General features: G+C 36.2%; 1 protein-coding gene across 11 annotated transcripts in view; it reads right to left on the bottom strand.

Moving 5' to 3' along the window:
• Positions 1 to 26,298, bottom strand: part of atp2b2 (ATPase plasma membrane Ca2+ transporting 2) — a 177,100-nt gene that overhangs the window by 31,799 nt on the left and 119,003 nt on the right. For 7 of the 11 annotated variants that reach the window (XR_007828723.1, XM_051122857.1, XM_051122854.1 and 4 more), the window contains exons 4-12: positions 18,142 to 18,399; positions 13,793 to 13,918; positions 13,112 to 13,237; positions 11,521 to 11,553; positions 10,794 to 10,886; positions 8,178 to 8,219; positions 6,185 to 6,349; positions 5,874 to 6,088; positions 4,735 to 4,977 (exon numbers count right to left, since the gene is read on the bottom strand). Coding sequence is in view for 10 of the 11 variants with exons in the window: in XM_051122857.1 (XP_050978814.1) it covers positions 4,735 to 4,977; positions 5,874 to 6,088; positions 6,185 to 6,349; positions 8,178 to 8,219; positions 10,794 to 10,886; positions 11,521 to 11,553; positions 13,112 to 13,237; positions 13,793 to 13,918; positions 18,142 to 18,399 (1,301 nt within the window). In the remaining variant the exon portion in view is untranslated. The remainder of the gene's footprint in view (positions 1 to 4,734; positions 4,978 to 5,873; positions 6,089 to 6,184; positions 6,350 to 8,177; positions 8,220 to 10,793; positions 10,887 to 11,520; positions 11,554 to 13,111; positions 13,238 to 13,792; positions 13,919 to 18,141; positions 18,400 to 26,298) is intronic. The other 4 variants (XM_051122852.1, XM_051122850.1, XM_051122855.1 and 1 more) reach the window with 2 other exon arrangements.

The raw sequence follows: 26,298 nt of genomic DNA, 5'->3' as shown, positions 1-26,298 counted from the left end.
GCGAGATATTTCACCTTGTCATGTGCGCAATGAAAAAACTGCTCCCAAAATAGCATTCATTTTACAGAGAAGCCTCACAGGGCAGTGTTCGTTCCAGAATATAGGCTAATGTTGGGTCCAAGTCCACCTGGTCGTGTCCAAGTCCTTAACCAATCGAGTTTGAATCGGAGACATTTGTTAATGCCTTGTTATATTAATATTATGTTGTTCCTTATTTTGTACCAAGTCTTAGAACAAATTTACCCAAGCGTGTGACAAGTCAAAGTTCATTCATAATTGCACTCGTGTTCAGGCTTGACTCCAGGTTTGGCATCGAGTACCCTCTACATATGGCTAGTAGCAGACATTGTTTAAGCATAACCATTACAAAACCATGATGGTATCAGATGGTAAAACCAGGGAAAGGGAACTCTGGTCCTGGAGGGCCACTGTCTTACAGACTGTAACTCAATCCCTAATAAAACACACCTGTGAAATCTAACTTAAGTCTTCAGGATTGCCTGAAAATTACAGGCTGGTGTGTTTGGACACTTACAGACTCAGACATTTTAGACATGCAAGATAAAAAAAGAAGAAAGAATTAAAATTAAGATAACAAGACAATAATAAATGTTGCAAACTCAAACTCAGTTGGTTAAAGCAGGGGTCTCCAAACTCAGTCCAGGCCCAAGTTTGGGGACCCCTGGATTAAAGACTTGAGCAGAGGTGCCCAAACTCTGTCCTGGAGGGCTGGTGTCCTGCAGAGTTCAGCTCCAAATTGCCTCAACACACCTGCCAGGAAGTGTCTAGTATGCCTAGTAAGAGCTTGATTAGCTGGTTCAGGTGTTTCTAACTGGGGTTGGAGCTAAACTCTGCAGGACACTGGCCCTCCAGGACCAAGTTTGGGTACCCCTGTACTTGACTTAACACTAGTTTGTTGAAAATTACAGGCAGGTGTGTTTGATCAGGAATAGAACTAAACTCTGTGGGACAGTAACCCTTATAGGACCAAAGTCGCCCATCCCTGATATACAATATGAAGAAGTCTGTGGCTTTGCCAAGTAGGTCCTGACTGAAAGCAATTCCAGATTGTTCTGGCTTGGTTAGTACTATGCTTGTTTGACAGTAATGTTGTTCATGAAATGACATCCTGGAACATGTACCACAGTGCTGAATGATGATTATATTCATGTACCATGGTACCTTTTTATTGCAGGTAACAGGCATTTGAATGGAATCTTGTGGTTCTATTCATAGAGTCATTCATCATCTAAATGACAAAACCAGAGTGCCTGTATGGCGTCACTAAATGGACATTCACCACTTTGTTAAACATAATGGACCTCTTCCCAGATCCCCAAGCAGAAGCCAATTAAAAACACATCAAGCATGAATAAAACACATACACCAATGTGTTAATCGCTAACTGATACTCAAACAAACCTACTCAAAAAACACACAAGAAGTAATAACTGCATCTGTCTTTGGTGTAACTAAGAATCCAAAGCTTACAGCGGGCGACCTACAGAACAGTCGTCTAACACACACATCTGCCACATACGGACATGTAATCTCCAATCAAGAATTGATGGGAGCTGGGGAACATGACATCAGTGTAGGACCTGACCTCTCCAATCAGAGGGCCAGAAGGTCTGACGGAACAGGTGGTAAAAGCAACCTGAGATCAGTGCGACAGGAAGTCTCCGCAGAGCTCAGACTACCGGCTGAAGTATCAGTGTACATGCCAGCAGCATCACCTGTACTGTGTGTCCTACTCCAATTTCAGAATTCCACTAACTCTTTCGTGGCTGAGCACCAGCCGGTCGTACTACCGAGACATGCTACAGAACCACTCTAAATTATGAATGGCAAATCTGTATCAAATACAGGTAAAAGTTTCATTTAACAGCGCAAATTAGCTAAGAGCACGAAATTCCTTTAAACGTAAATCTAGAAGGATTGAGTTGGGAAGGAGATTTTGGAAAGTTTGCTGGAGCTTTTGAGTGTTGGGTGAGGAGAAGTGCATTCATTAATTACATAATGGAGCAGCAAAGCACAGTAGCTTGGGGGATCTCTCCAGGGATAAAGAGTTCTGCTCATTTCAGTCTATGTTAAAACAAGATGTCTGGAATGATATGCTTATCCAAGTATTGCTTTGTATGGTTATGAAAGCTCTCAGTACTGGTCTCCAGGGACGGGTTCTGTGAGTTGTGTTAGTGTGCTGGGAGGGGGCGTTCAAGGGGCTGCTTTTAGCTCCTAGGCATCTTACACTGAGATACAGAATAGATCTGATTTCAGCTCCCAGAACCTAGAGGAACTCACATGTTGTGACTATCGTTCCTAACTCATTGTCTCAACTGTATTCTTGCAGACTGTTCATTTTTGGAAACCAACCTAAAGTTGCACTTCAAAATACACAGTGATTATTCTGTTCTTGGTCTTGAAAGAACACAAAGCACATATGGAAACGCACACATGAAAAGGCTTAGCGCAAACACAGTCCTGATTGCAATGAACTAGGATTTCATTAGTGGGTTACTCTATGTAGGACACCTTCACCATCTTTTTCTCTTTTGAACAACTTTAACACTGAAAGTTTCCCTCGATTCCCTCAATTTATCATTAGGAAACATGGTATTAGCTTTCACTGTTATGCTGATGATACTTAGCTGTATATTTCATCGTGGCCCAGCAAAACATACCAATTTGAAAAACTAACAGATTGTGTAGTTGAGATTAAAAAAAACTGGATGATGAGTAATTTCTTACTACTAAATTCTGAAAAAACAGATGTGTTAATTACTGGACCTAAAACCTCCACGTACAACAGCCTAAAACACTGTACTAATACTTGATGGCTGTTCTGTCAGTTCTTCCTCATCAGTTAGGAACCTAGGTGTGCTATTTGATAGCAATCTTTCCTTCGAAAGCCACATCTCTAGCATTTGTAAAACCGCATTTTTCCATCTCAAAAATATATCTAAATTACGACCTATACTCTCAATGTCAAATGCCAAAACGTTAATTCATGCGTTTATGACCTCAAGGTTATTGTAATGCTTTATTGGGTGGTTGTTCTGCTCGCTTAATAAACAAACTCCAGCTGGTCCAAAATGCAGCAGCTAGAGTTCTTACTAGAACCAGAAAGTATGACCATATTAGCCCGGTTCTGTCAACACTGCACTGGCTCCCTATTAAACATCGTATAGATTTTAAAATCTTGCTAAGTACTTATAAAGCCCTGAACGGTTTAGCTCCTCAGTACTTGAGCGAGCTCTTATCACATTATAGTCCCTTACGTCCGCTGCATTCTCAAAACTCTGGCAATTTGATAATACCTATAATATCAAGATCAACTGCGGGCGGCAGATCATTTTCTTATTTAACGCCCAAACTCTGGAACAATCTACCTAACACTCTTCGGGAGGCAGGCACACTCTGTCAGTTTAAATCTAGATTATGACCCATCTCTTTAACTTGGCCCACACATAACTCATTTCTATAATCCAAATCCGTTAAAGGATTGTTAGGCTGCATTAATTAGGTCAACTGGAACCAGGAACACTTCCCATAACACCTCATGTACTCGTTGCATTGTAAGAAGAATGGCATCTACGCTAATATTAGTTGGTTTCTTTCTTATTCCGAGGTCACTGTAGCCACCAGATCCAGTCTGTATCCAGATCAGAGGGTCACTGCAGTCCCCTGGATCCAGTCCGTACCCAGCCCAGATGGTGGATCAGCACCTAGAGACGACCTCTACATCCCTGCATGTCAGCGGGGACTATGTCCACTAGATGAGTTTGCTGCAATATGAAACTTTTGCATTATTGACGCACTATTGTCCTATTTAATACTGTAAAGTTGCTTTAACACAACCTGTTTTGTTAAAAAGCGCTGTATAAAAAAAACTTGATTGAATTTCAATTTTTGTGGTCCAGAGTCACATATATTTCTGCTGACCTTGTTCTATCTTGTGACTCTAGTGTATTGCACTGACTGATCAAAAAAACATTGTTTGGATTAAAAAAGCAAACACTAAAGAGTCTTTGACTGGATCATCATTGCAGTGATTAAAATTGAATCCAACACTGAACTGACTTGAGCTAAATTATGGCACTGAGCATAGTTCTTCATAGTTGAGTTTCAAAAACTGATTCCGCAATTTTCTTGTTTATCACTGTGAAACTGCTTTGATATAATCTATATTGTATAAAGCGATATGGAAATAATGGTGACTTGAACTAAATGAATGTTTCTGGCATATGTTTTGCAACAATTCTTTTAACGCTATCTGATGCAGTGCGTAGCAGTTTGTTTCCTAAACAAGCATGCTGGAAGATGTATCTCATGGCCGTATTCCAGGGTGACAATGCCAAGACTCAGCAGGCCCAAAATGTGAAAGAGTTGCTCAGAAAACATGAGGAATCAATTTCACCTCAGAATCCTGAGCTTAACCCCACTAAAAGTCTTTAGGATGTTCTGGAGTCAACTTTACAGAATGGCTTGCCTCGATACAAGATCTTAGCCAAAAAATAATGCAACGTTTCATGGAAATAAATATTGCAACGTTGCATCAGGTTGTCAAAACAATGCCACAATGAATGCTCAATGTAATCAAAGATAAAGGAAATCCTACAAATAAAAGTGTGTGACTTTTATGCCAGGCAGTATATATAGATGAAAGCTTGTGTTTACACATGAACATTAAAGTCTATTGTTACTGAATTAACACCAGTGGTTTTTATATCTTACCAGTATTTTAGTAGTATAAGCACTGTTGAGGGATATAGCGTTGACCAGTATTTCCAGAGTTTTGGGTGGGATGGAGCTGGGGTCTGGTATCTCCTTGTAATGGACATCGCCCACATAGCACTGCACTGCCGTCATTCGGTTGGTGGTCAGTGTGCCAGTCTTGTCTGAGCAGATAGCGGTGGCATTGCCCATGGTCTCGCAAGCGTCCAGATGGCGTACCAAATTGTTATCCTTCATCATTTTCTATCAGCACAGACAAAAAATACAAATACATATAACTAGCTAATACAACATATTGAGACTATTCTGGATATGTCTGAAAACTACACTGTATGAGTATATGTCTACATAAATTACCTTCTAACTGAAATGAGACATAAAAAGGCTGTTACTTTTTCATCTATCGCATGACGAACTTAACTAATGTGTTCACGACATGGTGGAATAACTCTGTTCACACAACCAGGCAGAAAATATTAATTTGTTATGGCAACATCCATAATGTCAACATGGATCCATATGCAGCTTTATTGGTAATAAAATACTCCTGTGTAAAGATAATAGCTATGCAACAATCTTTACCAATTGAAATTGCTGCCATTTTGGTTGAGTTTATGTTACACTAAGATGAGAATTTCATGAAATTCAGTGTTTCAGTGTTCATACATTTGACCATGACATGAATATGAAGTCATAAAACACAGAAGTATGGTAATTTCAACATGGATTGGTTCAACATTGGCAGCTGATTAGATTTTAAGATGTGGAGATGGCACTCTCAATGAAGTCTGCCGTTTATTTTGTAAGTGACAAGTTATGCCATTTTATTAAAAATAACAAAGTCAAATATTAAAATAAATAAATAAAACATGCATGGATAAAATCATTCACAAAAAGATCAATTTTCATTTTATGCTGACTTTAAAGAGAGCATGCACAGGACGTGGGAGTCAATTTCTGCTGGAGGAAAGCAGAAATGAGATAAACATTTATAAAAATCTCTGATGTGATTGCAAAATTAACTGTTCAGTGTGATTTAATCAACAACTGGTTTAACAGGTTCACTGAAAATAATTGAAGATCTAATAAAGATCTAAATATGGTACATTCTAAATGCTTTTCATGTTGAACAAGTTTACCTTCACAGAGTAGGCCAGAGAAATGGTAACAGCAAGGGGAAGGCCTTCAGGAACAGCCACCACCAGCACTGTGACGCCAATGATAAAGAATTTGACAAAATACTGAATGTAGATTGGCGTACACTCTGGCAGCCACGGCCTCTTCTGAAGCACAAAGTTATCAATTGCAAAGTAAAGCACCAGGATGATGACTGTAATGGCAGACATCACCAATCCTGAGGACAAAATCACAGCAAACTGCATTAGTCCATTGTGCTCCACAACAATAATGAAACACTACAAAACACAAACAACCTAAAAACATGTAGCACCTGCTTTGCCGATTTGTACAGCCAGCTTTGTCAGTTTTCCTTGCAGAACAGATTTCTCTTTCTTGGAGACACTGGCTTTCTTTTTCTCTTTGTCATCGGCTTCTCCACCCTCTGCGCTCTTCAACGGCTGCATCTCCATTGCCGCAGCACCATCTTGCTTCTTCACTGTAATGATTATAGGAAAGACGTGGGTTATGGGGCGTCTGACCTTTGCTCAGAACTATAGGTAGTGCTGGACCTTGACTGTACTGGGTATGTAGAGAATCACAATATGAGAATACACATTTTGAATGTTTGTTTGAATATAAATAGGAAAATGAACATGTTGGCGACTAAAGACTTAAAATTCCAATAGAAGTCAATATTTCAAAAGAACCATTAATCTTCAATTACTTCAGGCAACAAAATCAGCAAACCACCAAATGAATGTTATCTTGTATATCTACATTGATCTATCTAAAAGAAAACATGAGCCAGTGAATGATTTTCACATTTATACAGGAACTCAATTAAACCCCAATCCTGGTATCATTACATGGTTGAGAGACGTCTGCTCTACTGAAAAGCCTTTTCATGGGATCTAATGACAGAAGCGCCGTATCAAGTTTAAAAGGGACAAAACATCTTGAAGTCCCTTTATTTAAAGGGATAGGTCACCCAAAAATTAAAGTTCTGTCATCATTCACCCTCATGCATGAGTTTCTTCTGTGGACTGAAAATGTAGAGATTTTAAAGAGGTTTGCTGGTTACTCTTTTCCATACAATTACAATGAATGAGGCTTTCAAAAAAACTAACACACAAAAAGTATCATAACTGTGGTCTATATGACTAGCACACTGCATTCAAAGTCTCCTGAAGTCATATGATGCTCATGTAAGAGCAGGCTGAAATTTAGTCGTTTTCTTCTCTTAACCTCTATACCTGTTGACTCAAAGTTGAATCAGAAAATAATCGTTTATAAATCAGATATAGCTAATTCTCTCATTAACTCTCTTAAATGCACCTAGAGCTAGAACAGATGTCAGAATTTTTAGTGTATAATAAGGTCGGCATGATACAGAAATTGGGACCAACTTTTCTACTCTAAATTAGGGTGGGACTCAATTAATAATGTCATAGAAAGCGGATATTGCAACTATGTGGACTATTCTTTGTAACTGAATGAAAAAGAGCTGCTTATTTATACATTTGGGTGAACTGTTCCTTTAAGAAAAAAGACACAGTTTAACACTGCTTAATGTTTCTTATGCAATTTTTTTTCTCACATTTTAAAGATGTCAAATGTAACCCCAGCTATATAAACCAGTAATAGATCCACAGCTAAAACTTTTGTTACAGTAAGCAAAATATGACTCCAATATCTGCTGTCTAAATCTATTTAGAATGTATACAGAGCTCATAGTCAGTTACTCAAACATGTTTATATGAACTGTTTTTCGTGTTAAGAAAGGCACTGATATGTTCAACATATGGACTAACTCTAAAATATAAAACCTTTTGAATATATGCAACTCTGGAGACCTGCAAATGATCAGAAACGTAATGAGCGTTCAGTACTCATACACAATGCCTCAGCCAGACTCTATTATGTGAAAGAAATTGCAAAGTATTAATAATAAAATTAAAGCCATTTGTAAAATATGAAGCTACTGGCTGAATACATAAATTTCTGTTGTCAATATTTGCTGAGAGTAATTTATTTTCAGCATTATTTGAAATGAATAGAAACCTCCGGATATTTCTGTGCTTATTCATAAAGAGTAAATAACCAAAGAGCAAAACCAGTTAGGCTATAGACTGCTAGAACTCTGTTAAGAATTCAGATGAATCAAGATTTTGACACAGACAGGAAGTGTGAGTTTATCGAGAGACCCTGACGCACACATGAGAAGCAGCACAAACAGACGAGCTGACATCTGAACCCGTCGCAAGGAAAGGAGGAATAAAATAATGGTGAGCGCTCAAACCAGCGGTAAAGTGAAAGCAGGTTACCTTTGGTCTGGTTGTTCTCCATATTTCCATCCTGCATTTTACCTAAGATGAAGGCATCCACAGACACAGGACAAAAATAACAGAAAGCAGACGATAAAACATTCATCACATGGACATTACAGTGAAATCAAATTAAAAAGGAAGACAAAGAATGAGTAATTTATCAACATCATTGTGAGTCACATACATAACACAGAGTTGTGTCATAATGAAGTTCTGAGGTGTATTAGGGTTAAAATCAAATTGATCAGTGACATAAAATATCAGAGTTCATTTACTCTGTTAAGGTATAAATGATGTGTTATTACCACTTAATTACTGTCTTGAATGCATGTATTTAGATCTCCTGCCTTGGTATATGCAGTATGTGTTTTCGTGTTGTTTTTTTTTGACAGGAATGCCATGGAATATCTAATATATTTATAATCTGTACATCATTTCAAAGTCTTTCTAGGTCATACTGTATCTAAGTTTGTCACTGTGATTTGTCATAGTGTTAGAATTGAGAAGTAGTCATTCAGATATTCCATGGAGGATCAATGGAAGAGAAACACTCAACACAATGAGGACTAGAGGAACAGCACAAATCTACTGGACATGCAGGAGGAACAGCCATGCAACACCACAGGAGCAGAGAGGAGAACGACTTTATCACCGCACAGGGTTAAAACAAGAAAAACGAAAAACCACATCATACTGTATGAGTATATGAGATCTATCTGCTCCCCAAGGCTGCATTTATTTGATCAAAATACAGTAAAAACAATATTATTGCATTTTAAAAGAACTATTTTCTATGCGAATATATGTTAAAATTTTGTAGCAATATGAAAGATACTAATGACACCAATACTGAGATCATGTTGTAAAATCACAAATTTTAATTATATTTTATGTCAAACCATGTTAAAATTTACACTTGTATTATACACCGTATTCCAGCATACTAAAACACTACATAATGAGTTATGATCTTCTTATCAAAACGGGAAATTTACAATCTATTAAAGTGCAATTGTTATGTTACTTATGCTCTGGTTTGTCCACTATCATTAAAAGATTAGTTCACTTCCAGAACAAAAATGTATAGATAATGTAGTCACCCCCTTGAGCATATTCAAGATGTTTATGTCTTTCTTTCATCAGTCGTAAAGTAATTATGTTTTTTGAGAAAAACATTTCAGGATTTTTCTCCATGTAATGGACTTTTATGGTGCCCCCAAATTTGAACTTCCAAAATGCAGTTTAAATGCAGCTTCAAAGGGCTCTAAATGATCCCAGCCAAGGAAGAAGGGTCTTTTCTAGCGAAACAATCGGTTCTTTATTTATTTATTTTTTAATTACTATTTATATACTTTTTAACCTCAAACACTCATCTTGTCTTGATCGGTGTGTTATTTTTTCCAGTCATGACAGGTAGGGTACATCGCTGCAGAAGTACCAACCCAGTGTTTACAAAGTGAACATGCAACAAAGACCAAACACCCTTTACAGAAAAAGGTAAAACTGTTTGATTTTGAAGTTGAAGGAGAAAATGAGATGGGAGTTTTTTGACATACCCAAAATGTAGTGACCGGGGAAAAAAAACTAGCTCACACAAAGCTAGACAGGACGAGCGTTTGAGGTTAAAAAGTATATAAATTGTAAATTTTTTTGGAAAATAACTGATCATTTAGAGCCCTTTGAAGCTGCATTTAAATTGCATTTTGTAAGTTCAAATTTGGGGTCACCACAGAAATCCATTACATGGAGAAAAATGTTTTCATCAAAAAACATAATTTCTTTACGACTGAAGAAAGAAAAACATAAACATTGTGCATGACAAGGGGGTACATTATCTGTAATTTTTTGCTCTGGAAGTAAACTAATCCTTTAAAAGGATAGTTCACCCAAAAAATAAAATTAGGTCATTCATTACTCACCCTTATGTTGTTCCAAACCCGTAAGACCTTCGTTCATCGTCGGAACATAAATTAAGATATTTTTAATAAAACCCAAGAGCTTTCTGTCCCTGCATAGACAGCAACACAACTATGTTCAAAGCCCAGAAAGGTAGTAAGGACATTGTTAAAACAGTCCATGTGACATCAATGCCAAGTATAATGTTATGAAGCTACAAGAATACTTTTTGTTTTCTTCTCTTCCGTGTAATAAAATTAAGGTTGAACCACAGATGTCACATGGACTATCTTTCTAGACCTTGAACATGTCAGTTGTGTCTATAAAGGGTCAGAAAGCTCTTGGATTTCATCAACAATATCTTAATTTGTGCTCTGAAGATAAATAAAGATCTTACGGATCTGGAAAGACATGAGGGTGAGCAATTAATGACAGAATTTCCATTTTTGAGTGAACTATCCCTTTAATATTTATTTGACCTATCTCAATCAGTGGGACAATCCACTTTGTGTTATTCCTGTTGGTATACATAGAAATAAAAGTACAGAAAGGGTAAAAGCAGAAGGAGAACAGAAAAGGAGTGCACGATTAGAGTTGACATGCACTGAGAGGAACGCACGGTCAGCAGGAAAGGAAGATCAAGACAACTGGAGGAGGAGAAAGAGGAGGAGAGGCGGAACCAGTAAGGGACGGACAGCGGAAGGCTGCTCAACCTACCATTGACTAGGCTGGTATTACCAGGGGCATTTGCACTTGCCGCACCATCGGTAGCTATTGTTGCGATGGGGTGTGAGGAGAGATGGGAGCAGTCTAGCCGTAATAATGAACAAAAGTAGCATGGTTAAGAGCGTCGTTACCACGATTAGTATTCTCTCAATATACTGCTGTCAACTGAAAGGCGACTTTAAAAGAATGACATTGATGGGAAAAAACACTGCAACATAAGACAGGTTACACATAATATGGGAGACAAAACAAAGTCGAGGCACAAAACGACACAATGATCAATGGCACAACTAGCTAGCACTGACAGATACCCGTCATTTGAGAGAAAATTGGAATTTATATGTTCACTACCAATTAAGTAAATATGAACAGGTGATTCAAAAAAATAAAACAACCAAATAAACACATGCTTCGAAATCAAATCCAAGTGCTTTAATCAAAACACTACAAGCTGTAGGGTATCAGACTACGAGGCTACGAAACCGCAATCAATCTATCCGCTCTTGAGGGAATAACCCGGGGTTACATCACAACCTCCTGATCGTCATCTATGCAGGATCATGGATGAAATGCTTTTCTTTAAATACTTAAAAAGAGCTTCTTTTTAAGTGAAAGATCGCGCTTACTAAAGCGGGGTTTGGGAGGGCAGAGCGGGTTTAGTGGGGTAATAAATGACCATTACTGCGGATATCCCCGGGTACAGAGATTCATACTCTACCTGCCAGCTGATGGCCATCCTCCAGAGCCTGACCTGTGGCAGTTTGCAGAATAACACACACATAAGGCCTTATGCTGACAAACGGTGTGGGCAGCACATGCTGCCCAACCATAAACAGCACATATTATGTGTCAGTCTGAAGTAGCCGCTGGGAAAACAACAACACACGTTCTACCCAAAAGCAATCTCTGATTGGGGGAAAATGAGCTGCACGTCTTCTAATCTCTACTGTGCAAAACTCATCACCACATGAGTGTTTAGCAGGGTGCTGCTAGGGTTTTCTTAAGTAAGTCCAATCGTAACTCCTCAATTTGAGGTATCAAACCTGTGGGATGAGTTACACACCATACTTTAATACTTAGAGGTTTGTTCAAATAATGAAATCAATGAGCAAAAGTAAATACATTTACTAGTTTTGTCAATCGTAATATTAAGACAATGACAATTTTACCCCAGTGTCTTGTTTTTACAGTTTTCAATCAAAGATTTACCAAAACAGACCTTAATTTCAGATGTAGGCATTTGAATTGTGTATCAAATTTCCATCTTTTTGGATTGCACTGTTTTTACATAGACTTATTAATAAACTTGTGATGCTTGTGATGCGTATGTGTCAGCCATACATGAATGAAACATGAAATTTCTGAAATAGTAGCTTACTAACAAACTGAATGTGTTATAAATATGCAACAACCAGATATATTTATTATCAGTAAATCCAATTAGTTAAACCTTGTTCATTTAGTCATATTTTAACCATGTTCATACTTGTTAATTAAATAAATGTAGTTTTTACAATGGACAGAATTATGCTGATTCTAAAATGGAATAAATGCAATTTAATTATATATATATATATATATATAAATAAAATAAAAAAAAAAAATAATATATATATATATATATATATATATATATATTTATTTTATTTTATTTTATTTTATGATTTAAAAAAGATCATATAGGTGCAAATATGTGACCCTGGATCACAAAAACCAGTCTTAAATAGCATATTTGCAGTAATAGCCAAAAATACATTGTATGGGTCAAAATTATTGATTTTTCTTTTATGCCAAAAATCATTAGAATACTAAGCAAAGATCATGTTCCATGAAGATATTTTGTAAATTTCCTACTGTAAATATATCAAAACATATTATTTATTATATTATATATTATATATTTATTATATTTGTATCTTGGCCAAATTTTGTCCTGTTCTAACAAACCACACATCAATGGAAAGCTTATTTATTCAGGTAATACATAAATCAGTTTCAATAAGTTGGCCCTTATGACTGGTTTTGTGGTCCAGGGTCACATATGACATGGTTTTTTCTTACTTCATTTATGTATGATTGAGCTTATTTATTTGTATGTTATATATGTTAAAACTGTGTAATCCAAATGGATGTACATTTTATATGCAGTTAATATACACACATCTTAAATGTAAGTCTAAATATTTTTATACAATAATAGTTGCATATCATTTGGCAGGAATTACATGTTGAACCCCGTACAAAAGTGTCCTGGGCAGATGTAACGCAACTCTGTTGAAGTTTTGCCAAGCTGAGCTTTAGTTACGCACCTTTCTTCTCTTTTTTCTCTTCCTCCTCTCCACCAGCACCGAGCAAAGTGAAGATGATCCCAGTCTGGGAGTTCACTCCGACAGCCGTGACCACCATTCGACCTGAGCCCTCCATCACATGGGTGCCTGGTGATTCAGTTAACCGAGCAGTAAGTCATGGAGAAACTGTAAATAATAGCAGGCTGCTCTGACCTCAGCACAACTGACATGGACACCACAGACTGCTGTTTCTCAACATCCATCCCTCATACACACCTGACTAGACTGTTATCAATGAGTCAATGAACAAACACAGAGGACTAGTTTGTCATTATTGTCTTTTTCATTATAAACTTACAGAATCAAAGTTTTAAGACTATGACACCCAAGAAGTGACATCTTTTGGGTGCTTTCTATAGCATGATGGGAAAACTAATAAATAATATACAGTTTTCTAAGGGTTAAGCACCTCTTTTCAATAACTTGTTAAAAGGTCATACTTTTTATACATTTTAGGCCCTTTTATTGTGGAAAGTACCACCTACATTTTTGCATGTGTTATATTACCACAACATTATTAATAAATCAAAACAAATAAACACAAAACTAAAGTATGTACTAAGTGTTCAGAAGTTCAAAACAATCAAAGTGTTCAGAAGTTCAAAACAATCAAATGAATATAGTAGTAAAGTGTGCATTCACCAGAGAGAAGCATTGGGTCTTTATCTGCAGATTTGCGCACATGATCAGATTCTCCTGTCAGAGAACTCTCATCAATCTTCAGATCATTGCCTTGTATCAAGACCCCATCAGCTGGAAGCAGGTCACCTGAACATAGTAATTCAGCATTAGTTGATGTTCAAAAGGAGTATGGCTGTCTATTTAACATGTACATTCAGGACAATTATTAAGAAAAAAATGTAGTCATGCACCCTAATTCTCACCAAACTTAACACATTTAACAAGAGCAGCAGTACAAAACCAATGAGGAGCTGACACACAGTACTGTATAATGAAACAGCTGGATGAAGTGCAACATAATCAAACACAATAGCATCTTAAAAGGACAGCACTCATGGCGTGAGGCGCTAAAAAACAGCAATATGGGACACAGGAGCCAAAGACGAGCATCTAGATAAAACGTTTAAAAAATAATACAGAAGGTGTCTGTGACATACTGTACCTCAGAAAGTTTGACTGACTGCTACAGTAGCTCAGTCATAGGCTAATGTTGATATCAATGATGAAATTAACAATATATTGATTTTTAAAGCCACTTTTTGGATATTCAATAATTTACTTGTCTGTCAGAATAATTTTTTTAATTGCTACTAATAGCTCTAAAAATAACATATACAATAATTCCAATTTATATTGGTATAATGAGGAACTAGGACGTCTAAGTAGCCGTTAACAGGCTAAACGGCTTTATGTTAACAGCTGCCAGTGAACAAAAGGATTAAAAAGCCATAAGAAATCAAGTTATACTGTATATTGAGGAACCTTTTTTTCTGTTAATCAAACTGTAAATGTATTTTGTCTATTAGTGTTAGAGCTAGTATGTGCTATTAAATGGGAAAAGATGTTATCATGTATATGATATTCAAAGTGACCGATAGCAAGTACATCTGTGTCTTTCTTCAGCTTAACTTGTAAACTCAATGGTCAAGTGCAGAACAGGGACAACAAATGTTTCTGAACACAGGCAGCCACTCAGGAATAGAGCATATTTCAAAATCTAATCTACAAAGCTCTTTCTAGTGCCTTTGTGTTCCTTCCAATAATCCCTCCAGTTTCTCCAAACAACAAGTTTGGATCAATATCACTGTCTCCAAAGAATTCCAAAGTTGATCCTCTAAGATGGCACTTGTCAGGCATTTCACAACAGAATCTCTCTCCAATATTTCTGAGTTTAAGGCCTAACTGAGTCAGTATGACAATGACAAGGCCTGCAGTATGTTGTGTTCAATAAGGCAACACTATATTGTAGGTGCTCCCCAGGGTTCGGTATTTGGCCCTTCTGTTGTTTTATATATCAAGAGAATGTAATTTTTTTCAAGGATAATTTTGCTTTCATTTTACATCTTTTCAATGCAACACATCAACTCCCACACATATTCAAAAATAACGGTAAGCATGGGACTGCTAACCATCACTGTACTAGTCAAGGAGATGGAACCCCTCTTCCAGCCTGCCAAACGCTCTCACCCACAGGATCACTCCGTCACTGTCAACAGCTACATTATCTGCCTCCCACTTGTTCATGAGATCCGAAATAACAACCGGAACCTCTCCAACGCTGCAGAACCAGCATAGCCCTTTAGTATGATAAAATCTCCTGACTAGAAAGCGTTGATCAGCTTGATCAACTCTCATAATCAAACTGTAATTAATGACACAGACCAGTCTTGCTTCATTACACAGAGATGATGTCCAGTCGTGTGTAAAAGCTCTCTTGTTAACGCTCCACTTAATTAGTAACCTTCAGATTACATATGGGTGAATCTTCAATTATGAATCTTGAAAAATTTACTTTGTAAAATTACATTTTAATCTACGTTAATGCATATTATAGATTTATACACTGACACATGTACATGGACTTTTTAAAATCAAGATTTAGGTGGTAAGTATTTTAGAATGTTTTTACACATTTTTCACTACCTTTATGCCTTCAATAAATCATTTTAAATGGTTCTGTAGTGTGACATGAATTGTAGTACAAATATGTAATGTACTGTAGTCTCTCAACTAATATGAGCTCATAAAAGCTGCATGAATGATAATTAAAAAAGACTGAGCTCAATACTGATTAAAATGTTTTAGATTAAAGTTTAGTATGTCACACAGGTCCCTCATTTTAAAATTTTCATCAATGTATTATATGAGGGTTAAAGAGTTAAAAAGTCCATCTGTCCTTATAAATTTTCTTTCTTTTTTTCTTTCTTTCTTTCTTTCTTTCTTTCTTTCTTTCTTTCTTTCGTTCTATTATAGTTATAGTTTTCATAGAAGACAGAAACATTACCTTTATTTTAGAATCACCCATATATAGTGTACTATATACAGTTGAAGTCAAAAGTTTACATACACCTTGCTGAATCTGCTAAATGTTAATTATTTTACCAAAATCAGAGGGATCAAAATGCATGTTATTTTTTTATTTAGTACTGACCTGAATAAGATGTTTCACATAAAAGACATTTTCATATAGTCCACAAGAGAAAATATTACAGTGTGAAAGTTTACATATGCTTGATTCTTAATACTGTTGTTACCTAAATGATCCACAGCAGTTTTTTTTTGTTTTTTTTTTGTTTTGTGACAGTTGTTCATGAGTCCCTTGTTTTTCTTGAACAGATAAACTGCCTGCTGTTCTTCAGAAAAATCACACAAATTCTGTTTTTTTAGCATTTTGTGTGTATTTAAACCCTTTCCAACAATGACTGTATGATTTTGAGGTCCATCTTGTCTCCACACTGAGGACAAGTGAGGGACTCATATGCAACTTTCACAGAAGGTCTAAACACTCCCTGATGCTCCAAATGGAGAAACAGAGCTGGGGGGTGAAAACTTTTTGAATCTGAAGATAAGGGTAAATTTCACTTATTTTATCCTCTGGGAAACATGTAAGTATCTTCTGCATCTGAAGGACAGTACTAAATAAAAAATACAAAAAAAAACAAAATATTATATTTAGACAAAATAAGAAAAATGTAATCTTCATTTTGTTCAAAAGTTTAAACCCCTGCCTCTTAACGCATAGTTTTTCCTTCTAGAGCATCAGTGTGCATTTGAACTGTGTCCCTCAGTTGTCCTCAGTGTGAAAAAAGATAGACCTCAGAGTCATACAGTCATTGTTGGAAAGGGTTCAAATGCACAAAAATGTTGAAAACCACAGAATTTGTGGGATTTTTCTGAAGAACAGCAGGCAGTTTAACTGTTCGGGACAAACACGGGACTCATGAACAACTATCACTAAACAAAAATAATAAATACATAAATAAAACACAGCTGTGGATCATTCAGGTAGCAACAAAGTATTAAGAATCAAATGTATGTAACTTAAACAGCATCATTTTTATAAATTCAAGTAATATTTTCTCTTGTGGACTATATGAAAATGTGTTTTATGTGAAATATCTGTTCAGGACAGTACTAAATAAAAAATAACATGCATTTTTTTTATGATCACTATTATTTTAAATATAATTAACATTTAGCAGAGTCTGCAAGGTGTGTGTAAACTTTTGACTTCAACTGTACTATATACTCTATACTATATAATATATACTTTAGTTACTTCGATCATGACGCACTAAGGTAGCTTTAACATTTTGAAAAATATGACAGTGTTAATGTAGTTGGTTGTTAATGTAGTTCATACTGCTTCTGTATGAATAGGTGTCCACAGATCCTGTAGCTGATCTAGACAGGTGGAGCTGGGGGAAGTAGAGGGTTTCAGAGGAACTCTGAATGTGTGCTGCAGGACCAACCTAGGCCCTGCTTACACCTGGTATTAAAATACATTTTTGTTAATCCGATCACAACGCCAAATACAGGTCTAAAACATTTTGAGTTTGTCCACTTTGAGCCATTTTAGCTTTAGAGGTAGCTGATTGCTTTCCAAATGTAAACAGTCATGTGGTTGAACGCGTTCCAACAGCCACAAAAGGCCACCTCCTTTCTGTCTACTACCCTAATTTTTAAACATTACTGGATATGTTGTTGAAGTGCCCTAGCCGACTGGACACAATTTAAACTTTGCTAGCCTTAAATCGATGACGAAAAAAGACAATGTTCTCTTCTTACCACTCCTGATTCGATCACAAATCCACAGCATTTGGCATAGTTTTGTGGCAGAAACAAAAGCTACCAGATGTAAACAGGACCTCATAGCCATCAGCAAGCAATCTCACTGGCTGCAGAATCAGTAGCGGCCAATCAGATTGCCCCTCGAGTGTCATGTGACTGCATGTAAATGATCTATCAGCCTGTGCCATCCAATTATAAATACAAAGAGGATAAGTATTTAAAAAAATGAGGACACATACCATATTTGATTTGTGCAATATCGCCAACTAGAATATCTGCCACAGGAAGTTGGATGACCTGCCCTCCACGCACCACCTGGAATTTCTGTTCCTGTTCGATGCGGCTCTGTAAACCCCTGAACTGTTTCTCCTTGCTCCAGTCATTGAAGGCCGTGACCAGAACAACACAGACCACTGAGAGTAAAATAGCAGCCCCCTCAATCCACCCAGCCTCCGATTCCCCTTCGTCCTCCGCACCCGCATTCGCCGTCCCACAGGCTGCAGAAAGAGAAAGACGAGATTTAAACATGCTGGTGGAAACACACATTGTACAAATCCCATTAACCACCACAAACAACAGTCAGAAGAAAGGGATATAATTTTAGTACTCTGTTTAAGTATTTTGCAAAAGTACATCATTTCACAGCATATCTTTGCATTGTAATTTGAGATTGAAGGCTAAAAGATACTGGAAGCCATTTATGATGAAAAAAAAATCAGGGACAAACAGGGACAGCTAAATTTTTTTTTAAAATAATAAAAAAGTATGTTTTGCTTAAACCATTTTGTTTATGAGGACACAGGAAGTACATTTTTATAAAACTGAAAAGTAAAGACCACTTTTTTTACATTCGCTAAAGTATTTTTACTTGGAGTGAATCACATGCGTCTGATTAAACATGACACTTCATGCAGAATACTGCACAAATGCAATGATTCATAATAACTGTGATTACTGCATATGCATTGAGTGCATATTATATAACACCAGAATAATATTAGATAAACACTGACAAAGATTCTGACAAATCCCACATCTGAACTGGGTAACATATTCACGACTATATAACTCTAAACAACGCACTGACGGAAATGCATCTAGTGGTAAAAATCAATCAGTATTACGATGTACACACATTTGAGTCATGTCTAATTATTTCCAATGATTTCTTGCTGGAGTGATCTAGAATGGAGGCTGCACTGACTCCACTGGGAGTCTGTCTACAGCAGAGGCCAGACCTGCTCCAGCTGTGCAGGATAAAACAGCAGACATACTTACTGTAAGCACAGGGACACCATGATTTCGGGTAAGCTGTTTATTTGCAGCATTAGCTCAAATGGACACACTGTTCACTGTCACAATGACACAGTCACTGCTGAATACACCAGGACATACGAAATGCCACCTTATTCAGGAAAAAATGCAATAACACACACTGTTCCCAACATTTGACATCTCAGTCTTTCCGTTCTGGCTCTTATTCTTCAGCAACAGCAACTCTCATCTTAGCTCAATAAATCATAGCGTTTTTTTTGTTTTTTTTTTTTTTTGCTGCCTCCAAATGCCCCATACACTGGATACACTGGGAAAAAAAACTTCAAATGGTAAAAACAGTGAAGTTTATGTTTAGCTGTTGCATCTTGGTGTCTACAGACTCATCTCATCACATCTGTGATTTTCTCTATTGCTGCACTGTTAGTGATCATTAAAAGTCCACTGCAGGTGTATTATGCATAATATCGTGCAATTTGCATATTAATGTTTATGACAAACCCATGCAAGGTAAGCCACAAGCTACTTAGAAAGTAATTAAGCTACAGAAAAGCTACCTTTAATTAAGTACATTAAGGTTATTAAGGGAACAATTTCATTATAAACATAAAAAAATGTAATATAATTCATCATTTAAGTAGAATTTCCATGGCACATGAAGTATTCCAATCCATCAGCAACATTTTACTAAATATAATGCTGTACACATAAAAAGCAAACTTGGTAAACAATTTTTCATCAGTTTCAACAACAAAACTGTATCATTTATAATCTATATTATTATTTATATTGTTTTTTAAATGTTTCTATCTATCTATCTATCTATCTATCTGTCTGTCTGTCTCTCTGTCTGTCTGTCTACCTATCTATCTATCGCTAGTGAGGACTTGAGTTTGGAAAAAAGGAGTGCAAAAAAAAAAAAGAAAACAAGACAAAATATTTAAGTAACAAAACAAAACAATAATAAAATAAAACATTTATTTATTTATTTATTTATTTGCTTGCTTGCTTGCAAGGACTTGAGTTTGGAGAAAAAAGATTGCAAAAAAGAAAAGAAAACAAGATAAATATATATATATATATATATATATATATATATATATATATATATGTATATATATATTTGTTTATTGCTTTTAAGAACTTGAGTTTGGAAAAAAAGAGACTGCAAAAAGAAATGAAAACAAGAAAAATATCTTGCAGATAATCAGCATAATGACACAAATAATTTAATCTTGCAATTATGTATATAGTTCTTTTTTTTTTTTTTTTAAGAAATACTATACATTTACCACCTAATTAGCTTCTATGTAAATTAGATCATTTCTGTTTACCTAACTACCTTTCTTAAAAGAAAAAAAAAGATATCTGTACCACAGTTTAACTATATAAACTTCCCTGACACTGTTCAGTACCACAGGAATAAAGAAATGGAAATAGGTAACTACAGAAATAAATAAAGCAATAAAATTCTGCAAATAAAGAACAGGTAAATGTAACAAATGATTGCAAAAAAATAAAGAAAATAAAAAAATGGGGGGAAAAAATGCCAGGTGACTGTACAATGACAAACCAATTTTTTTTTTTCTTAAAACACTTTTTATGGCTTTTTCCTTTTATAAATGTTATTAATTCTGTTGTTATGAGCTCATATTACTTGAGTGAATACATGGAATTTATTCATCACACCACAGTGTCATTTCAGCTGAACTAGATTAGATAAATGTGAAAGATTTAAACAACAAGATGGGATGTAATTTATTGGGTGAACTATCCCTTTAAATGTGTTCCTGCCCACTAATGAATATTGCTAAACTCCAGTGTGCGTGGGTTTCAGTCTATTTTTAGACTCTGCGGTATGGAATCTCCTGATGGCCGTTTCATGGCAGCGGTGCAGGAACAGGCCTGTGTAAATCTCTTCATTTGATTCAGCAACAAACCGCTTCACTGTGTATGGCGGTTGTGTGCAGGATGTCAGGCAGCGTGTGTGGAGCTGTCCGCGGTGCTGAGCACCCGTTAGATAACAGCTCGTGACTCCGCAAGCTGCACACACACTAGTGCTGATACATGCTACTGAGACTTTACCAAAACTGCCCAATCTGCAGGAGCCACATGCTCAATTATTACGTATTTTGGCAGAACTTAGACAAATGCATGTTTTTTTACCCGTTTCTGACTTTCCAGTTTAAGCTTATTTGACAGGTTCGGTGGTATCATCATGATCACCAGGTTAAAAATAAATGAATAAATAAATAGTAGACATTTTTAAAGAAATATTTTTGCTTTTTTTTTTTTTTATTCTCCTATTTGTATACTGCATGAAAACCTCCAACATGCAGGTGTGGACCAACCTGAGGGTGAGTAAATGATGCAGTATGTGAATAAATGACCTTCATGATGTATGTTCAGCTACAAATCCTTCTTGAAATGTAATGTGCTGCTGCCAGCTCTCCTCCCCTCACACTTCATCTGGAAAGTGAGATTTTGCCTGTATTGATCTGTACAGTGCCTGTGCTTATCTTGCACTGGAAGCTGCAGGTTGAAGATCTGTACGTGTATAATTCAATCTGAACGGCAGAGATGTCTGGACACACTGAGCAGAAGTACAATTCATCTTCCTTAAGAGACACAGACAGAGCCGTTCTCCATAAAAACTAGAAGAACTGTAACAAATCTCAAGTCAATGGCAAGGTGGACGCCAGTGGAGCTTATGTTTGTGTGGATGCATCATCTGCTGGGTCATTCTACAATTAGAACAGTTTTCCTTTTTCCCCAAAACCCAGACATGACCTTACATAGCTGCTTTGAAACAATCTATATTGTATAAAGTGCTACATAAATAAAGGTGGTCTGTAGGCATATAGGGCATAAAATACCATCTATGTGTGCTACTGTCCACCATGTTACCTTTACTGGGTAACACAGTTGACAGGTAACTTAGTTGACATTTTTTGGGCCTATACTCAACATGGAAGACTAAAACTACTGAGCATATGGTATGTTTAGAAATATATTTTCATAAACAAAACATAAGTTTTAGTTAAACTGTCTTGTTAAAATCTGCAGCAATAATACTTGTGTAACACTGTTGACCATCAATGAATCCACTCTTGACACAGTTTTGCTATCTTAACTGATATTAGGGGAAAGAGAAAGAACGTAACTTCTAGTGTTTCATCCATGTGCTTCTAGAGGAAATATCATTATAATGTGCAAATTATGTGAGAATCTGAGAATATTGGCATGAATCCTTTTTAATTTGTGATAATTTTGCACTGATAAGGGACAACACATACTACGAAAACATATTTTAATACATAAACAGTTTATACATAAAAAAAACTTAAATTTTCGATTTCCACCATTAGCAGCTATTACAGCTCTGCATAATCTGAACCTAAATTCATTGTATTCTAAACTTAATTGGCAATCAATTGTTGAAGCTATTAAGGTGTGCTGACCCAAAAATCTTTTAAAAACCTGGGTCAAGTTTAAACCAGTAACCAGGCATCACAGCTGGCAAAGGGGCTTGTCTGACTTTGACATGTATATATTGCCATTATTATGTAATCAAAATGAAAATTATTATTGCTGGTCTTCAATGATAATGTCAAGTTACTTTAATGTATTTGCACCAAAAAATGATAAGGATTTATGCTGATATCGTCCAAAACTACACTTTGCCAGAGGTGTTTCCAAACTTTTGGAGGGCAGTGTATACAGTCTTATGTCTATGGTTTTGATTCAGTGTTGCTTAGCTTCATTAGTTTAGTGCACATTTATGTATATTATTATATTAAAAAAATAGTTTACCCAAAAAGGAAACTGTGCTGAAAATGTGCTCACCCTCAGGCCATCTAAGATGTAGATGAGTTTGTTTCTTCATCAGATTTGGAGAAATGTAGTATTAGATAACTTGCTCGCCTATGAATCCTCTGCAGTGAATAGGTGCCGTCAGAATAATAGACCAAACAGCTTATAAAAACATCAGACTAATTCACAAGTAATTAACACAACTGGAACAACATTTAGGCTTATGATCAGGGTTACGTGCTTCTACAACCTTGTTAATCAGCTATCACTTCCCTCTGAATTTAGGAATAAATTATGGGTATATGGATAGGGTTTAGGTTATAGGTTTAGGGGTATGGATTGGGTTAACCCTTACGAAAAAGAAGCTTATTCAAGTATGTTATTAGTATACTTATTTTAAACTAAAAAAGTTTGCTTTTTACTTTTCAAGCACTTCTCAGAGACGTGCTTTATGCACTTCTCAGAAATATACTTAAAATGACATTTAAGTATACTGGAGTCTAAATATATTTAAGCTATTTAAGCTAATGACTGTCAAGCTTTGGGGTGTTGATCGACTCCATCTACATTTTGATTATCATTCTGAATCCAATTCATGGTCTTTTTTTCAATAATTTCTTTATTTTTATTTATGAAACTTACCCACATACAAGTGTTTAAAAAAGAATGCATGAAGCTAGAATAAAATGTTTTTGTTTACAAGGAGATACCATATTCTTTCCTTTGTATGTCCAGATATTCATATAACAAAACATATACAAATTAATACCTAAATAAGGACATAGTAGTATACATGAAGTATGATACTTAAGTATAAACTTACGAGTATACCTGCAGTATAAAACTACTAAACTAGTAGTTTACTGAGACTATACTTCAAAGTGTACTACAGATGCTACTACAAGTATTTAATTAGTAAACTATCAGTATATCCATAAGTTCACTTTTAGTATAGTTGCAGTACAAGCTAAAAGCTTTGATGTAAACTTGTTGTGTACTCAAAGTTTACTACTGTTATACTTAAACTATACTTAAAAGTATACTTTTATATACTAGAGAGTGGGCAAATTTAGTCCCAAAGAGTATACTGAAATAGTACACTTACAAGTATACTACTAGTACACTATTATTTGTATACTTACTACATAATGTGTACTTAAAAATATACTTGAACTTTACTTAAGTATACTTAATAAAATAAACTTAAAGTATACTACTTTTTGGCAAGGGAAGTCTATATTTTTGGACAGTAATGTTGATCCAGGATCAACAAAAGATGTTGATCCAGGAACATGTTTTACTTGGCAAAATCACGGCGACCATTTGAAGATTAAAAGTGTCTTAATGATGGATTTGTGTCTTACAAACGCAGCTTTTGGCTTCACAGGTTGTTAACTGATGGACTGGAGTTGTGTGGATTACTGATGGATTATTTTGATTAGCTGTGTGGACTCATCCTGACGGCACCCATTTACTGCAGATGATCCATTGGTGAGCAAATGAAGGAGTGCTACATTTTTCTAAATCGGATGAAGGCACAAACTCATCCACACCCTGAATGGCTTGAGGGTGAGCACATTTTGGGGTGAACAACTCCTATAGGTTTGATGTTACTGTGCCAGAATATTAGCTAAAAGAACTTTGCCCCCTTTGTAATCAGTTTGGCTTTGTTTGTAACGTAATCCAGCTGTGTTTTTAACAGCAGCTTCACTGTACATAAACTTCTACATGAAAATGACGAGTAGCTTACAGTTCCTCAACGCAGCTCTCACTTAGCAGCGTTCCAAGATTTCATGAGTTATTCTTGCTCATATCTAGACTGCTCCATCGTTCTGAAAGCACTGGAATAAAAGATCATTTTCCATTCTTGGAGTAATTGAATCCCTGAGCATTATCGTAATTGATAATACTTGCTCAGCATTCTGTTCGCTTCTTTATGCTGCTTTAATGGTTTTGTGTTCATTGCACATTTTATGGCCCAGTGGTTTGATGTATGGCCTTCACCTAAAGGTTATTCTTCCAGTGCACACTTCATTAACTCTAAAGGCCTGGAAAGCGTTCCTTCACTGGATTCCCTCACTCTGAATGCACAGTCATGCTTGCTGACAAGAGCTGGTGACCACTACTGATGGAGATTGTGCACTTCAGCCATCAGAGCTCCAGTAAAGAAGCCACATTTGGATGTTTCATTCTGTCATCAGTATTAAACGTGGCCTAAAATACTGTAAAAAGTGGTAACTTGCAGCTGTTACCTTAAAAAGTGATTTCTACCAGATTTGACATGACGAAAATGTCCTTGTGGGATTTTTTTTTCGCAAAACACGAAATACGTACCACCATGTATGTTGAATGGCGCTATAACTCTTTCTTGAAGAAAACATTTCAGGAATTATCTCCATATTGTGGACTTCAGTGGTACCCCCAATTTTGAACTTTAAAAGGGCTCTAAACGACCCCAGCCGAGGAAGAAGTGTCTTGTCTAGCAAAACGAAAATCAGTCATTTTCTAAACAAATTGACAATTTAACCTCAAATGCTCGTCTTGCCTGTCCTCTGCGATGCGCATGCAAACTCTGTGTAATCCGGGTCAATACAGTTAGAGTACGTTTGAAAACTCCCATCTCGTTTTCTTCTCCAACTTCAAAATCATCCTACATCGCTGTTTTATCTTTTTTTGTAAAGAGCGTTTGATCTTCTTTGCATGTTCACTTTGTAAACACTGGGTCGGGACTTCTGCAGCGATGTAGGATGATTTTGAAGTTGGAGGAGAAAAAGAGAAGGGAGTTTTTTTTTCGACACAACTAACTGTTTTGTCCTGTAACTGTCCTGTCCTGTCCTGTCCTTTGTCCTGTCCTGTAACTGTATGTCCACACATGTAGCGGAATGACAATAAAGCTCTACTTGACTGGACTTGACTTGTTTTGACCTGGGTTACACAGAGTTGTGCATACACATCGCAGAGAATAGACAAGATGAGCATTTAAAGTTAAAAAGTATATAAATTGTCAATTTGTTTAGAAAATGACTGATTGTGTCGCTAGATAAGACCCTTCTTCCTTGGCTGGGATCGTTTAGAGCCATTTGAAACTGCATTTAAACTGCATTTTGGATCTTCAAACTTGGGGGCACCATTAAAGTCCACTATACGGAGATAATTCCTGAAATGCTTTCCTCAAAAAACATAATTTCTTATCAACTGAAAAAAGAAAGACATGAAAATCTTGGATGACAAGGGGGTGAGTAAATTATCTGTAATTTTTGTTTTGGAAGTAAACTTCTCCTTTAAAATGTCTCAATGTCATTGAATGTAAA

This window comes from Labeo rohita, chromosome 11, assembly GCF_022985175.1.
Source record: "Labeo rohita strain BAU-BD-2019 chromosome 11, IGBB_LRoh.1.0, whole genome shotgun sequence".
In the NCBI taxonomy this organism is placed as follows: Eukaryota; Metazoa; Chordata; class Actinopteri; order Cypriniformes; family Cyprinidae; genus Labeo; species Labeo rohita.
The sequence above is the reverse complement of the archived record's forward strand: the minus strand, read 5'-3'. Positions and strand labels throughout refer to the sequence as shown.